The sequence below is a fragment of the Oncorhynchus mykiss genome, chromosome 9, assembly GCF_013265735.2.
Source record: "Oncorhynchus mykiss isolate Arlee chromosome 9, USDA_OmykA_1.1, whole genome shotgun sequence".
NCBI lineage: Eukaryota > Metazoa > Chordata > Actinopteri > Salmoniformes > Salmonidae > Oncorhynchus > Oncorhynchus mykiss.
In genome coordinates, this window is record NC_048573.1 from 46,717,875 (window position 1) to 46,735,885 (window position 18,011).

The 18,011-nt window shown below is 40.8% G+C and overlaps 1 protein-coding gene across 1 annotated transcript in view; it reads right to left on the minus strand.

The window, feature by feature from the left end:
* Window positions 1-1,687: 1,687 nt before the first annotated feature.
* Window positions 1,688-18,011, minus strand: part of LOC110532229 (synaptonemal complex protein 2) — a 62,246-nt gene continuing 45,922 nt past the window's right edge. Inside the window, exons 34-42 of the mRNA XM_021615941.2 lie at window positions 12,183-12,311; window positions 11,869-12,027; window positions 10,973-11,148; window positions 9,510-9,604; window positions 9,059-9,158; window positions 8,677-8,735; window positions 3,485-3,563; window positions 3,034-3,090; window positions 1,688-2,139 (exon numbers count right to left, since the gene is read on the minus strand). Coding sequence (XP_021471616.2) covers window positions 2,068-2,139; window positions 3,034-3,090; window positions 3,485-3,563; window positions 8,677-8,735; window positions 9,059-9,158; window positions 9,510-9,604; window positions 10,973-11,148; window positions 11,869-12,027; window positions 12,183-12,311 — 926 coding nt within the window. The 3' untranslated portion in view covers window positions 1,688-2,067. The remainder of the gene's footprint in view (window positions 2,140-3,033; window positions 3,091-3,484; window positions 3,564-8,676; window positions 8,736-9,058; window positions 9,159-9,509; window positions 9,605-10,972; window positions 11,149-11,868; window positions 12,028-12,182; window positions 12,312-18,011) is intronic.

Genomic DNA, 18,011 nt, shown 5'->3' on the forward strand with positions numbered 1-18,011 from the left:
CCAGTCAGCTAACCATTTACTGTAACAGCAGTCACACTAAATCTTACGCAGAAATGAAGAAATCATACCTTATTTTGGCACTGTAGCTCAATTAATGAATAGATTCGTAGAATGGAGTTAGAAGGGTGAACTCCTACTTTGAAAGGACAGAAAGTGTTGGCTGTGCACTTAACCAATGACATGTATTCCACATTTAACCCCACCCACGTGAAAATCTAAATATCAAGTTGTTTTTGGGGTTTTATACAGAAAAACAAAAAACAAGCCTTTAATATTTCAATTAAAAAATGAATAAAGAAGCTGTTTTCATGTTCCGATTGCTCCATTTTAATTTGGAAAACAAAATCTACATTTACATGAACCGTAATCTTACCTCAGGAATCTTGACAATGTTGTCCACGACATAGGCTAATTATCTTGACTACCGTAACAGACACAAATGTTTTGTTAATTCTCCAGATCAACATTAATTCCCGCACTTTGGTTGCTGTTCAATCGTGTGCAGAATCACACCTGCTCTTGACTGTCATTCAGAAAATCCTTTACCCATGTAACTAAATAGCTAGACATCTAATGCGCATCAAACAACTATTATGCATTATTTGATTCATCTGGTTAAAGTTGGTCTTTGTTAGAAGCATTAGATTTTGCAATCCATACATTATTTGGGATATGTGTGCCCATAAACTGTTTTCACACCGTAACATAGGGAGACATTACGAGGTTAGTGCACTTCCGAGATCTCCATACAAGAGCCCAACAGCAATATTCAGGAATTTTACAGGATCAAATTCAATGTGTAAATTAAATTGATAAATGCTTAGTATATGATATGACAAACAGCAGTATCATAAATCTAAGGAAAGAAAGGTAGTGTTTTATGAAGACTCCAAGCATGAGAAAGGGTTTAAACATGGGTGATTCAACTCATTATGTTGAATGTATCTATGTCCCCCCTTTTATATCCTAAATGTATTCACGTGAAAAAAAAGGCTAATTATTATTGACTTTAACAGCTCCAAACAGATGTTCACTACAAGAAATGCTCACTGGTACCCTAGTTTATAGAAAGACCCAGAAGCTGAATCAGGTTAGTTACAACTGTGGTTGGAGCGAAAACAACCTACAGGAGGGTAGCTCTCCAGGAACAGGTTTGGTGAGCCCTAACATACAGCGCATTCGGAAAGTATTCAGACCACTTGAATTTTTCCACATTGTTACAGCCTTATTCTAAAATGGATTAAATGTTTGTTTTCCCTCATCAATCTACACACAATACCTCAGTGACAAAGCAAAAACAGGTTTTTAGACATGCTTGAAAATGTATAAAAACAACGGAAATATCACATTTACATAAGTATTCAGACCCTTTACTTAGTACTTTGTTGAAGCACCTTTGGCAACAATTACAGCCTTGCGTCTTCTTGGATATGACGTTACAAGCTTGGCAGTTGTATTTGGGTATTTTCTCCACTTCTCTGCAGATCTTCTCAAGCTCTGTCTGGTTAGAAGGGGAGGCTCGCTGCACAGCTATTTTCAGGTCTCTCTAGAGATGTTTGATAAAGTTGAAGTCCAGGCTCTGGCTGGCCACTCAAGGACATTCAGAGACTGTCCCGAAGCCACTCCTGTGTTGTCTTGGCTGTGTGCTTAGGGTCGTTGTCATGTTGGAAGGTGAACTTAATACACATTTTTGTTTTAAAAAGTTTAATAAACTTAGGCAACCTTAACAGCAAACAAATAGCAGGCAACCTTGTACAGATAAAATGCCATTCAAACAATGTTCACAGAAATGCATTATTTATATTGAAAATACTACTCTTATGGAGAGACAGTTAAAACTATAAAAAGTTATTAGTGTCAAACATCACTGCAAAAATACAAAAATGATCTGATATTTTTTTTTAAATATAAATTCACATTTGATAATTTTTTAAATAAGGCATGTATATATATTTCTTTAACTTATGCTTAATATATTAAATTTGATTACAGCTAACGTAGAATGACGGGCAAACTTCACAGAACACAAACATATCTTATAAATGTGCAGAGGTACTTGATTTGGGTTTAAAATCTTGGTCCCTCTGGCAGGAAAAGAGCCTGTAGTCCTCTCCTCACACTCATTATCTCCTCGTCTTGCTGAGGAGAGACACACAAAAACACAGCCCTCAAATACACTTGCAACACCTCAGGGGATGCAGTCTCAGTCTGCACTAATAAAGGTAGCACTTTTGAGTAGGACTTTCAAAAGAGGGACCTCTTTAATATTAATATCCCATAAATCTAAGCTGGGGGGGGGGGGGGGGGGGTTCTACTAAACTATATGTAATTGAAGGACATAATTTAGCTGATTGATTTTTAATTTTAAGACCCCTAGAAGTATATAAAAAATATATTTTTGGCCTTACTGCTATTAGCCCATACAAACGGATTGAATAACATATCGTCCCCCCCAAAAATCTGAAGGAAGTTTGTTCTGAAGTGTATATATATATAATTTATTTTTTACATGTATTTAACCCCTTATTTGTGGCACTAAACAGTCTCCAGATTTTCTTTCATTCATTTTTTCAACTGGTGCCGGGTAACCTTCAGACGAGTCTTGTGAGGCCTGTGGGCATTCTAGAGCAAAACAATCGACGTGTTCGTGAGAGTCTCACCTTTCCACAGAGGGGTCATATTAGTGTGTAACCCAAACTGTTTGGACGCTACAGACAGAAGTTGGCATATCAGCTGTACCGACTTCAGACGAGTCCCAAGACTCTTGTGGGGGTCGTAAGAGCCTCATCTTTCCATAGGGGTCATAATAGTTTGTGGGCCGAACCTGTTCGGACACTACAGACAATTTTCGGGATGTCTCATGGTCTGACAAACGTGTTGTGAACTGAGATGCATCCATTACAAAAAAACATATCTCTAGCTTTAAACTGACAGATTTTTTTTTAGGGGGATTTAATGCCGTGCGGTGGAAAGAGAGATGGGTCTAATTGTTTTTTAGTGCCTTGCCTAGTCACAACTGTCATTTCCACTCACCATTTCCTTGAAGAGTCTGTCCTGAACTGATTTCATGTCTTTCCTCATCAGGCACATCTGAACCCACAGTGGGTGACAACAAATACTTGTTAAGGTTTGAACTCTTCACAGTGGCACACGGCAGAGAAAATGGGGATAAGCATAATGCCATACTGCACAACACAGGACTGAAATCCTATTGCTTAAAACTGAGCTCAGATGAGCTGAGTTTCTGGTAAAAAACAACATTGTAACAGGTACGCCTGTGAGACATAAGGAATGCATGTTGATCAAAACATAAGGTGACATGTACTTTAGATTTCGTGGGTCGGCTGTTCCTCTTTCCCTATTCTCTGTACTTGTGCTGTATGGAATTGTTGTGTTTATGATCAACATAGTGGGCTACAGTTTATATGAAGCGGGAGGCTACAGTGTAGATGAAGTCTAGCGCTAAAGTTTGGATGATCCACACCTGAGAGGTGAAGATCCTCTCCTCGTACTCCAGGCTGTGACACACATCGGTCTGGAAGGTACTCTTGAGGCTCTGCAGTCTGAGGAGGGCAAAGAATGAAAAAGGTGAAGAAGAGCACATGAAAGAGCAAATGAGCCATGGGTGAGAGAGAGCGTGCGAGAGAGGGAGGAGAAAATGAAATATAAAAATACTAAACCTTTACCACTATCACATTTGTGTGTTTTTGTTGTATTGTAAATAAAAAAACACCAGTTGTTCATAAATAATAAAAAACAATGAGGGACATGAATGTATCAGGGACATGACCTCACAGTGGTGTTGCATTGTTTTAAAGTAGAGAAGTCAGGTTAGAACTAGGACAATAAACTGAAAATTATTGACACTGACCATACCGATCACTTATTGCAGGAATTTTGCTGATATCGTTCATTACGAAAAGTAGCCTATACTAGAGAACTGTAAAGTTTGAAATGAAATAAGTTTGATAATATGGGGCGGGGCGATTGTTACAACCATCAAACTAGTAAATCATGTCACATGCACCGAATACAACAACCTCACCGGGAAATGCTTATTTACAAGACCTTAACCAACAATGCAGTTCAAGAAAAAGAGTTAAGAAAATATTTACTGAATAAACTAAAGTTTTAAAAAAAAGGCTATATACAGGGGGTAAAGGTTAGTCGAGGTCATTTGTAAACTGACTATGGATAGATAATAAACAGAGTAGCAGCAGTGTAAAAACAAAGGGGTGGGGGTCAATGTAAATGTTCGGGTGGCCATTTGATTAATTCATCAGCAGCAGTCTTATGGCTTGGGGGTAGAAGCTGTTAAGGAGCCATTTGAACCTAGACTTGGCGCTCCGGTACCGCTTGCCGTACAGTAGCAGAGAAAAGTCTATGACTTGGGTGACTGGAGTCTGACAATTTTTGGGGCCTTCCTCTGACACTGCCTAGTATGTAAGTCCTGCATGTCAGGAAGCATGGCCCCAGTGATGTTCTGGGCCGTACGCTCTACCCTCTGTAGCGCGTTACGGTTAGATGCTGTGCAGTTGCCATACCAGGCGATGATGCAACCGGTCAGGATGTTCCTGATGGTCCAGCTGTAGAACCTTTTGACGATCTGGGGACCCATGCTAAATCTTTCAGTCTCCTGAGGGGGAAAAGGTGTTGTCGTGCCCTCTTCACAACTGTCTTGGTTTGTTTGGACCATGATAGTTCATTGGTGATGTGGACACCAAGGAATTTGAAACTCTTGACCCGCTCCACTTCAGCCCTGTTGATGTTAATGGGGGCCTGTTCCGCCCTCCTTTTCCTATAGTCCACGATCAGCTCCTTTAGTCTTGCTCACATTGAGGGAGAGGTTGTTGTCCTGGCACCACACTGCCAGGTCTCTGACCTCCTCCCTATAGGCTGTCTCATCTTTGTCTGTGATCAGGCCTACCACTGTTGTCGTCAGTAAACTTAATGATGGTGTTGGAGTCATGCTTGGCCATGCAGTCATGGGTGAACAGGTAGTGCAGGAGGGTGACTAAGCCAGACTACGGTTTGCAACTACACATGGGGACAAAGATCGGACATTTTGGAGAAATGTCCTCTGGTCTGATGAAACAAAAATAGAACTGTTTGGCTATAATGACCAATGTTATGTTTAGAGGAAAAGGGGAACGCTTGCAAGCTGAAGAACACCATCCCAACCGTGAAGCACGGGGGTGGCAGCATCATGTTGTGCGGGTACTTTGCTGCTGGAGGGACTGGTGCACTTCACAACATAGATGGCATCATGAGGAAAGGAACATTTTGGTGGATATATTGAAGCAACATCTCAAGACATCAGTCAGGAAGTTAAAGCTTGGTCGCAAATGGGTCTTCCAAATGGACAATGACCCCAAGCATACTTCCAAAGTTGTGGAAAAACGGCTTAAGGACAACAAAGTCAAGGTATTGGAGTAGCCATCACAAATCCCTGACCTCAATCCCATAGACAAATTGTGGGCAGAACTGAAAAAGCATGTGCGAGCAAGGAGGCCTACAAACCTGACTCAGCTACACCAGCTCTGTCAGGAGGAATGAGCCAAAATTCACCCAACTTATTGTGCGAAGCTTGTGGAAGGCTCCCTGAAATGTTTGACCCAAGTGGAGGTGGTCCCTGCACAGGGACAGCTCAGCGGAAATTTCAGAGCGCCACCTATAGTACTTGAGTATAGTACTCGATAAATCTCAAACTTTCATAAAAATACACATGCAAGGTACTGAATTAAAGCTACACTCGTTGTGAATCTAGCCACCAAGTCAGATTTGTAAAATGCTTTTCGGCGAAAGCATGAGAAGCTATTATCTGATAGCATGCACCCCCCCAAAATACCAGCACGACACGTAAACAACAGATTTTGCGGTAGCCGGCGCTACCCAAAACGCAGAAATAAAATATAAAACATTCATTACCTTGGACGAGCTTCTTTGTTGGCACTCCTATATGTCCCATAACCATCACAATTGGGTCTTTTTCCCGATTAAATCCGTCATTGTATACCCAAAATGTCATTTGCTGAAGGCCAGTCTGATGCTGCAAAAAGCCCATTTACAAGACGCAACGTCACTTTTTAAAATTACAAAAGTCGCCTATAAACTTTTACAAATCACTTCAAACGACTTTTCTAAACCAACTTTAGGTATTAATAAACGTTAATGATGTATCAAATTGATCACGGGGAGATCTGTATTCGATAGCAGCAAGTCTGGAAATCATCGTCCATTTTTTCAGTTTCACAACATACTGTGGTGCACCTCAAGAAAGGAGGGGCTTATTCGTGTTGTAACCAAGGATAAATAAAACAGAAAACGACAGCAATGGCGACATCGTGTGGAAGCTGTAGGCGTTTACAGGGGGTCCTCATTTATTTTAGGTCGCATTTAACAATACATTGAATGGCGGACGAATATTTTTGTTGTTGTTTTTGGTAAACAGTTTTACCAGGGATTTTTACTCCTAAACACGTTCTGTTATAGCCACAGACCCGATTTAACCAGTTTTAGAAACTTGTTTTCTATCCACACATACTTATCATATGCATATACTATATTCCTGGCATGAGTAGCAGGACGATTTTTAACAAAAAGCTGCGAAAATTTGCATCATCCATAAACAATTTAAAGGCAATGCTACCAAATACTAATTGAGTGTATGTAAACTTCTGACCCACTGGGAATGTGATGAAAGAAATAAAAGCTAAAATAAATAATTCTCTCTACTATTATTCTGACATTTCACATTCTTAAAATAAAGTGGTGATCCTAACTGACCTAAGACAGGAAATTCTTAATATGATTAAATGTCAGGAATTGTGAAACTGAGTTTAAATGTATTTGGGTAAGGTGTATGTAAACTTCTGACTTCAACTGTATATACACCCTTATACAGTACCAGTCAAAAGTGTAGACACACCTACTCATTCCAGGGTTTTTCTTTATTTTTTACTATTTTCTACATTGTATAATGAATACAACATTATATCAAAATAATGAAATAACACATTTGGAATAATGTAGTAACCAAAAGTGTTAAACAAATCTAAATATATTCAGAATATATATATTTTTCTTGCCTTGATGACAGCTTTCTTGGCATTCTCTCAACCAGCTTCATGAGGTAGTCTCCTGGAATGCCTCGTTAAAAGTTATCTGTGGAATTTCTTTCCTTCTTAATGCATTTGAGCCAATCAGTTGCACTGTGACAAGGTAGGGGTGGTATACAGAAGACAGCCCTATTTGGTAAAAGACCAAGTCCATAATATGGCAAGAACAGCAGTCCATCATTTTAAGACATGAAGATCAGTCAATCTGGAAAATTTCAAGAACTTTGAAAGTTTCTTCAAGTGCAGTCACTAAAACCATCAAGCGCTATGATGAAACTGTCTCTCATGAGGACCGCCACATGAGAGCTGCTGAGGATAAGTTAATTAGAGTTAATTGTACCTCAGATTGCAGCCCAAATAAATGCTTCACAGAGTTCAAGTAACAGACACATCTCAACATCAACTGTTCAGAGGAGACTGCTTGAATAAGACCTTCATGGTCAAATTGCTGCAAAGAAACCACTACTAAAGGACATCAATAAGAAGAGACTTGCTTGGGCCAAGAAACACGAGCAATGGACATTAGACCTGTGAAAATCTGTCCTTTGGTCTGATGAGTCCAAATTTGAGATGCTTGGTTCCAACCTCCATGTTTTTGTGAGACACAAAGTAGGTGACGGATGATCTCCGCATGTGTTGTTCCCACTGTGAAGCATGGAGTGGGAGGTATGATGGTGCTTTGCTGGTGACACTGATTTATTTAGAATTCAAGGCAAACTTAATGAGCACCACTACCACAGCATTCTGCAGCGATACGCCATCTCATCTGGTTTGCGCTTAGTGGAACTATCATTTGTTTATCAACAGGACAATGACTCAACACACCTCCATGCTGTGTAAGGGCTATTTGATCAAGAAGGAGAGTGATGGAGTGTGACATCAGATGACCTGGCCTCCACAATCACCCGACCTCAACCCAATTGAGTTGGACCGCAGAGTGAAGGAAAAGCAGCCAAAAAGTGCTCAGCATATGTGAGAACTCCTTCAAGACGGTTGGAAAAGTATTCCAGGTGAAGCTGGTTGAGAGAATGACAAGTGTGTGTAAAGCTGTCATCAAGGCAAAGGGTGGCTACTTCGAAGAATCTCAAATATAAAATATATTTTTATTTGTTTAACACTTTTTTTGGTTACTACATGATTCCATATGTGTTATTCATAGTTTCGATGTCTTCACAATTATTCTACAACGTAGAAAATTGCAATTAGCACAATTTTTAAGAACTTTGACCCAGTTTGAGATACTTTTCTTTAGTTCTAAACAGTCATGTGAATAGTCATGCTATGACCACATCCCGGAGAAACAAATAACTCAGTTCTTTTGAGACAGAGATCCGGCCTCATTCACAACAGAGATACTTGTATTTTTGGTCACAGTTAATTTCCCCCAGGTTAAAAAAATGATACAATGTGTTATGTGGTCCTTTTGTAATGGAGCAGGGGAGGACTAGAGGCTAAATTGCAATCTTTGCAGTGTGTCCGTTTGAGCGGGGGGGGGGGACAACATTTTCCCACCTGGGACTTTTCACTCCTTGAATGTGGCAGAAAAACACACACACACCTTCTAGTCTCTTTCTCCTGGTAGGAATGGAAAGCCACAGACTGCTTCCTCCAGTATGTCTAAGGAGAGAGAAGTGAACTGATAACACTGATTAAATCAACATACAGTCAACTAAAGCATGGGAGGATTTCCCATAGACAATCCAAACCTGAAAGGGTTGGAATACCGGTATACGGCATTGTCAGGGAGGCCTCTTACTATTAAATACTGTTAATGTAGGAGTTTAACAATGTTACATTTGTTGTGCTAGGTTGATTTACCATTTTAAAAGGAACTCATATATCCATATTATAAGGGCCCTGGTCAGTTTCCACCACATACATGCGACCAACTGAGCGTCTGCTAAATGACTACAATGTCAATGTAATGTAAGTAATCCTACAGTCAGTTCCTTCTCCATGTTCTTTAGAGTGGATTCGTCCTCCTCCAAGTTGTTGATCTCCTTCAGCAGAACACCCCTGACCTGTTCCAGCTTCTGAGACCTACACACACACAGACAGGGGGAGGAGGAAGGGGAGAGATATTGAGGAGACCAAGAGAGATTACATGTCCACAATCTGTCAGAAATTGACATATTCTTGTATACTACACAATGCAATCTTTATTGGTCGATTATACAGACAATGGACATTTGGTAATTCACAGTACCCAGCCCCACCACACACACAACAGAATGGGAGCAGCACAGGGTCAGCCACAGAGCAGCGCCCTTGGGGCAGGTAAAGGGTTAAAAGTGCCTTACTCAAGGTTACATAGGCAGTCAGTGGCACCTGAGATATTGATGTCAGCAACCCTGCTGTTGCCAGTTCACTATTTAGTGTACACTAACTGACCTGTAGTTTTGAACCCTCATGCTGATGGAAGAGACGTGCTGCTGGACGGTCTTCAGAGACTGCTTGGTGTACAGCTCCATACGTCTGGAGCGATTCTGACGCACGTAACAGAGGTAAGTAGAACATATTTAGGGTCTCCCATAGAATACAAAATCCTATTCACAAAGGCCAAATCACCTTTAAGTGACATCAAACCAAATATGGAGATTTTGAAAACGCCAGGAAATTTCAACAACTGAACACATGCCCCATTCACTTCCATTGATTGTTAGCTAGTGGTGGCTAAAGTTAGCTGAAGATTGTAGTGGCTGGATTACAGTTTCTCCTGGCTCAGAGACTACTTTCAAGGTAAGGAATAATCTAACATTAAGTTGTAAAATCCTGGATTTTCCCTTTAAAGGCCTACGGAACTTTTGCAGGGGAGCTACACCGGGGCATCACCTTGTCCCTCCTCACCTTGTTTTGGGGCCCGTGGTCCACCCTGGATAATATTTTGTGTAGAAGGTCTGAGAAGCTCAGTTCCGGTGACTTTTTAAAAGGACTTTCTCATCCAAAATGAATTAAAATAAAATGATGCTGACACAATTTCCACCTCCAGAAATTAGCTGTGTTGTCAAGTGTTGTTGCCATGCTATGTTGTTGTCTTAGGTCTCTCTTTATGTAGTGTTGTGTTTTGTCTACTATATATATATATTTTATCCCAGCCTCCGTCCCCACAGGAGGCCTTTTTCCTTTTGGTAGGCCGTCAGTGTAAATAAGAATTTGTTCTTAACTGACTTGCCTAGTTAAATAAAATAAAACATTTAAAAGCCCAAAAACATATTGGTAAAACATTTTGTTAAAATGATTCCTTAGCTAGATCCCAAATGTGATCCTTTAGAGGGTCCAATGTAGCCGTTTTAATCCATTTTCTTTTATAATTTCTGGGTACAAATTAAGTACCTTACTGTGATTGTTTTCAAATAAGATGGTCAAAAAGAAAGAAAAACAACTTCTTAGCAAAGAGCAATTTCTCAAGCTAAAATGTTGCTAGGACTATCTGAGAGTGGGTGGAAAACTGAAAATGTGCTGTTATTGGCAGAAAGGTTTATAATTCTATTTCTTATTGATCTATTAATTAATTTACTGCATGCTGATGCCACAACTCCCTCCCAACAAACAGTTCTTACACTAAAAGGGCATTATCATCAATGTCTTGGAGGTGATATTTGTGCATCTGTAACTTTCTCACTCATTATTATTCACAAATCATTCAGGACTATCCGTAATCATAGTAGTATCCACATGAATGTAAAAACGTTTAGAAACATATCCTCCTGTGAGTTTGTGTCCAACCAAATACATAGATATCCTTCCCATTGAAGTCAATGGGTCAGTGATGGGTGGACCAGCAGCCATATTGAGTGTACCCATAGCAGTAAAGCGGGAAGTTAAAAAAGCATTCTATTTTCTATGGGTGCAACCTGGAATTTCCTCTGGAGCTCGGAGCTGAACTGGCGACACATGTTGCCCATGTCGTGAGGGGAGCGACCCAGCTCACCCTCCACCTCGGCCTCCACGTCGGCCTCCCAGCTGGATGACGTCACCATGTGGGACGACACCACCCGGCTCAGGTCCCCCTCCGGAGAAACGTCCATGACTAGGAACAACACACAAATGTAGGCATATACAGTTACGAATACACACACATGCAGTCATGAACAAACATATAAAGATCAATAGTATGCTAACAATAGCACCCACCCCATCTCACACACATATCTACTGGATGTGCAAGTGCATCCTTCTCCAAACTGCTCAGAGTTAAAGCTGCAATATGTAACTCTTTGGGCGACCTGATCAAATTCACTTAGAAATCTGAGTTATAGACCTGTCATTCTAATTGAAAGCAAGTCTAAGAAGCAGTATATCTGTTCTACGTGCTCCATTTCTATGCTTCCCATTCTTAAGTTTAGTTTTTGTGTCTTTTACTTTCGGTTTCGTACACCAGTTTCAAACACATGAAAATACAATATTTTTGGTTATTGAAAATATATATTTCAGTGATTTAGATGCTACAATGATTATCTATACTTGCTTGTTTTGTCACAAACTGAAATTAGACAAACTATTAGAATTTTAGCAACCAGGAAATGGCAGTGCGATTTTTGAATATTGCACCTTGAAGATAAATATAACTGTTGGTTTGACTAATCATTACTATAACTATGAATTCAAAAGCAGTGCCTTTTGTGAGACCTAGAGCTTGTTCTGGAAAACCATGGGGGCAGGTGGAGCTGTTTGTCCTAAGGTTTTGTAGATCGCCGTACCCATAGAAATGCATCACATTTAAGTGTTCTATTCAAATCTATGGCTGTACCTGTGTCACGAGCGCTCTTGCTGCTCTGGATGTGGTGATATATTTTCGTGGTTGCCAGCGAGGCCCTGTCCTTTGTTCCATTTCCTTTCTTCTCCTCTTCGTCAGAGCTGCTCTGTTCCTCCCATGCCTGGGCCTGAGCGTGGAGGTTGGGCTTGGCTGCTGAAGTGGAGGGAAAGAATTGAATGAAAGAGAAATTAGTTGAATAAAGGGCTATTTTATGAAGTGAGAACTGGTTCTCCAATTATGTGAACATGAAAACCATATATTGTTGAAAGAATATATATATATATATATATATTAAATGTCGTTCTCACTGGGTTTAAACAGTTTCCTAGGCCTCATCTTGACCGCCTGCCTCCCTCTTCGTGTGCCGCTCTTTCCCTCCTCCTCCGAGTTACTGGACGAGGGGCGGGAGTTGTGGCGCTTGCGCCCGGTGCAGGGACCTATGAGAGGGGAATCAAACGATTGAACCAGACCAAACCAGTAGAGCCTGACCAATAAACTGGTGAACTGATATTATCTGCCAATTATAATGGTTGCCTGAAGAGGGCGCTCTACGGCTGCTCATAGAACATCATTCAGCCCTAGGTCACGACGTGAGAGGAAGTGGTTTGGGGGAGTGGTTTGACGGTGAGTAGATCGCAACAGCCAGCGACAGCGTACTTGAATAAGTCAATTATCAAAAGTACACTTCACCAACCAAGAACACCAGGGGTGTAATCATTAGCCAAACAGTTGCAAAACTAAAACGAGAGTTTCTATTGGACAAATGCAGGAAGGTCCTTCGTTTCATTAGGTTTAAGAACCTTTTTTTTCAACAGAATAAACATAATGAAGACGCCCCTGTACTCATCACATTTACACTTAATTAACGTTAGCTGGCCAGCAATGTAGTTATGCTCTATCTAGCCAGTAAGATACTGTAGTTAGCCTAGCTCAGGGGTCTCCAACAGGTTGATCACGAGCTACCAGTTCAATTTTTTTGAAAGTACATGCAATTCTATGTTCCACTGCAAACTGTCATAAAGAAATTTCACAAGTATCAGACTGCGCAAGCTCCCAGCTATTATCTTATCCAGTGTTTCCCAAACTTTTTATAGTCCCGTACCCCTTCAAACATTCAACCTCCAGCTGCATACCCCCTTAGCACCAGGGTCAGCGCACTCTCAAATGTTGTTTTTTGCCATCACTGTAAGCCTGCCACACACACACACACTATACGATACATTTATTAAACATAAGAATGAGTGTGAGTCTTTGTCACAACCCGGCTCATGGGAAGTGACAAAGAGCTCTTATAGGACAAGGGCACAAATAATAATCAACAACTTTGGTTTGAGTTCATTTGCACACAAAAAAATCATACAATGATGGAAAAAACAGTGTGTTGTCCTTGTTAATGCAGACAGAGAAAAGCTCCAACTTGTCCTGCACATTGAATATAGTTGTGGAGAGTCCCTGTAATCCTAGATTCAGATCATTCAGGTGAGAAAAAATATCACCCAGATAGGCCAGTTGTGTGAAAAATTGATCAACATGCGAGCGGTCAAACAAGTGAAAATTATGGTCAGTAAAGAAAACTTTAGGCTCGTCTCTCAATTAAAAAAAACGTGTCAATACTTTGCACCTTGATAACCAGCGCACTTCTGTATGTTGTAAAAGCATTACATGGTCGCTGCCCATTCCAATGCATAGTGCAGAAAATAATGAGAGTTCAGGGGCCTTGCTTTAACAAAGTTAACCACTTTCACTGTAGTGTACAAAATGTTTTTCAAGCGGTCAGGCATTCCCTTGGCAGCAAGAGCCTCTCGGTGGATGCTGCAGTGTACCCAAGTGGTATCGGGAGCAAATGCTTGCAAGCGCGTTACCACTACACTATATCTCCCTGTCATGGCTTTTGCGCCATCAATACAGATACCAACACATCTTGAGCACCAAAGTCTATTTGATGTCACAAAGCTGTCCAGTACTTTAAAAATATCCTCTCCTGTTGTAATGGTTTCCAGTGGTTTGCAGAAGAGGATGTCTTTGTTAATTGACCCCCCATAAACGTAATGGACATAGAGTTGAAGTCAGAAGTTTACATACACCTAGGTCAGAGTCATTCTACAAATTTCACTCCACAAATTTCTTGTTAACAAACTATAGTTTTGGCAAGTAAGCTAGGACATCTACTTTGTGCATGACACAAGTTATTTTTTACAACAATTGTTTACACACTGATTATTTCACTTATAATTCACTGTATCATAATTCCAGTGGGTCAGAAGTTTAGTATAAACACCATGGGACCACGCAGCCGTCATACCGCACAGGAAGGTCTCCTAGAGATGAACGTACTTTGGTGCAAAACGTGCAAATCAATCCCTGAACAACAGCAAAGGAGCTTGTGAAGATGCTGGAGGAAACAGGTATAAAAGTATCTATATCCACAGTCAAACAAGTCCTATATCGACATAACCTGAAAGGCCGCTCAGCAAGGAAGAAGCCACTGCTCCAAAACCGCTTTTTGGAGAAATGTCCTCTGGTCTGATTAAACAAAAATAGAACTGTTTGGCCATAATAACCATTGTTATGTTTCGAGGAAAAGGGGGGAGGCTTGCAAGAGCCGAAGAACACCTTTGCTTGCTGCAGGAGGGACTGGTGCACTTCACAAAATAGATGGCATCATGAGGAAAGGAAAATTATGTGGATATATTGAAGCAACATCTCAAGACATCAGTTAGGAAGTTAAAGCTTGGTTGCAAATGGGTCTTTCAAATGGACAATGACCACAAGCATACTTCCAAATTTGTGGCAAAATGGCTTAAGGACAACAAAGTCAAGGTATTGGAGTGGCCATCACAAAGCCCTGATCTCAATCCCATAGAAAAATTGTGGGCAGAACTGAAAAAGCGTGTGCGAGCAAGGAGGTCTACAAACCTGACTCAGTTACACCAGCTCTGTCAGGAGGAATGGGCCAAAATTCACCCAACTTATTGTGGGAAACTTGTGGAAGGCTACCCGAAATGTTTGACCCAAGTTAAACAATTTAAAGGCAATGCTAACAAATACTAACTAACATTGCCCACTGGGAATGTGATGAAAGAAATAAAAGCTGAAATAAATCAATCTCTCCACTATTATTCTGACATTTCACATTCTTCATTTAAAGTGGTGATCCTAACTGACACAAGATAGAGAATGTTTACTAGGATTAAATGTCAGGAATTGTGAAAAACTGAGTTTAAAGTTATTTGGCTAAGGTGTATGTAAACTTCCGACTTCAACTGTATACCAAGAGCTGTGCCAGGCCAGCCAAGTCTGTTGACTCATCCAGCTGTGACGCATAGAATTCACTGGCTTTTATGCGAAGTAGTAATTATTTCAAAACATCTCCTTCCATGTCACTGATGCGTTGGGAAACAGTGTTGTTTGATGAAGACATTGTCTGTGTAGTTTTTTGGGCCTTTTCCCCCAGCATTGTCCCAGCCATATCCGCGGCAGTAGGAAGAATTAAGTCCTCCACAATAGCATGGGGCTTGCCTGTCCTAGTCACTCGGTAGCACACAATACAAGACGCTTCTAGCCCCTTCTTATTAAATGGTATCTGTTGCCTTTATACATGTCTTACTACTCGAAAGTCGTCTTAATTCTCGCTCAAAAAACTCCTGAACAGGCAGTTAACTGTTCCTAGGCCGTCATTGAAAATAAGAATTTGTTCTTAACTGACTTGCTTAGTTAAATAAAGGTTAAATGGCCCAACGTCCCTGTCTGTTGTTCAGTGCTTTCCCGGGTAAGGGGGCAGTAGCTCTTCGGCTGCATCAGATTCACAACTGCCAGTGTCCATGCTAGCTGGGCGAACAACAAATGTAGATTTACTGACTTGTGGAAGCAGCACATCTAATGCTAGCATCAGTAAATCTACATTTGTTGTTCGCCCAGCTAGCATGGACACTGACAGTTGTGTCGTCGACAACCAATATGTATGTGTCTCTATTAATTTTTTTAACCATTTGTGTCCCGATTCAGGACGCAAGTCATGACTTCACAGGAGAGCCTTTTGAACATACTTACATACTACATAAAAATATTAAAATCAAAATGCGTTTTTTGGCAGAAATGCCTTCTCGAACATGTGAACTTTTATGTGCCTTAATATCAAACTTGTATGTCATCTGTAAATATGAATACATTTGTTAAATTACAAGCCTAGTTGGCTTAGCCACAGAGAAAAAGCAGCAACCTTCCTGCTAGCGATGATTGGCTGAGATAATCAGTGAGCTGGACATGCCGAGAGATGAGTTTGGATTGGTCTGCAGTGTTGCATCTTGTGTCTATAAAATGAGCTGCTCATAATGCGTAGATAAATCCTTTCTACTGCATTTAAAAAAAAAGATATACTGTTAGCCATGGAGAACTGCAAATATGTTGCTACTGCTCTCAATAACATTGTTGCCCTGAATTTATCAGGCATTATCGACAAAGGTCACTATGAAAAGGTTGCGATGGACTACTTTCTGGACGACGAATGCTGACTCTCTCTCACTCTGAAAATAACATGTTTTGAAATCAGCGGAACACAACGGGCCAAACAAGCTGTGCAAACTAAACGGAAACAACACAGGGTGTCTTATAAAAGGGGTTGCAGTCTCCCGTAAAGCTTTCATCCATGTATACAGGTAAGAATCTAACTACAGATTCAGATATTATACGTTTCTAATTTTGTCAGAAAGTTGTTTTCATTGCAAGCTAAAGCTTGCTGTTAGCTAGCCAGCTGGAGATCAATGGCTTGCTTGCTAACTAATAACATTAAACCTAACGTTATTTGGTTAACTTTAGCTTGCTATTCCAATCGGTTTGTATTGCTAGTAACGTTACTCTATGGATTGGGATTATAGTTAATTCATTAGCTAGCTAATGTTAACGTGACATGTCTAAACAAAATATCCAAAGTTAAAGCTTGCTGTTAGCTAGCTAACATTAGCGGAGGTTAGGTGGCTGGCTTGCTAGCTAACATTAACTTGTGTGTACGAGGTGTGTGTAACGTTAATTATATTTTCACAGAATGCCATTTTGCATTGCTAGTTATAGCCTGTTAGCTAGCTAACTAGCTAACATTGAACCTATTGGTTAACTTCAGCTAGCTATGACAATTGGTTTGTATTGCTAGTTAAAGCTTGCTGTTAGCTAGCCAGCTGACATTAGACCTATTGGTTAACTTCAGCTAGCTATGACAATTGGTTTGTATTGCTAGTTAAAGCTTGCTGTTAGCTAGCCAGCTGACATTAGATGGCTGGCAAGCTACAGTAGCTACCGTTTACCTGTATGAACTGTGTGTAGTGATGTTATCTCAAAATGCCATTTCGCAACTATTGTATAATAATGCTAAAATATTTGTATCTGGAATCTGTCTTTCAGCATCAATCACTCATCATCATAATCCACCAGTCATACAGTCATCAAAAAGAAAGCTAGCACAAGCAAGCAAAGGCAGCAGCGCAGTCATCAACTACATGCACCATTTCCTCACCAACTACGGAGTTGGGAAAATTTGTGTGGACCTGTTTTGTGATAACTGCAGTGGCCAAAACAAGAACAAGTTTGTGCCTGGTGGACCATGCCCAAGCTCCACTACAATCTGGACCTTCACTTCCTGATCACAGGCCAGACCAAGTTTTCCCCCCGACTGCTGCTTCGGCCTCATCAAGCAGCGCTTCAGAAAGACCAGAGTGAACACTTTATCTGAGATTGCTGATGTTGTGAAGGACAGCACTGTGACAGAGGTCAACATCACACAGCTGGTTGGACTGGAGGATGGTACGGTGCTGGTGGAAAGCTATGGCTAGCAACAACACCTGACTCTGTACTTCAGGCCGCTGCCACAGATCAAGCAGTACCAGCACTTCAGGTAAACTGGGGAGGTGAATTGATGTTGTGCAGGGTTGTAATGTCTTCTGATTTTTTGTTGATATTCCCTCTTTTACAGCTTCAATGCTCTGGAGCCTGGTGTCGTTGCCAAGGAGCGTTCGGACTGTCAGGACCAGGTTTCAGCTGCTGCGCAACGCTAACATCCTTCCTCCCATAAATGATTTGCCCTTAAAAGCACCACCTGGACTGGACACAGCTAGACAAACTATCTTTTTGACAAGATCAGGGACTTT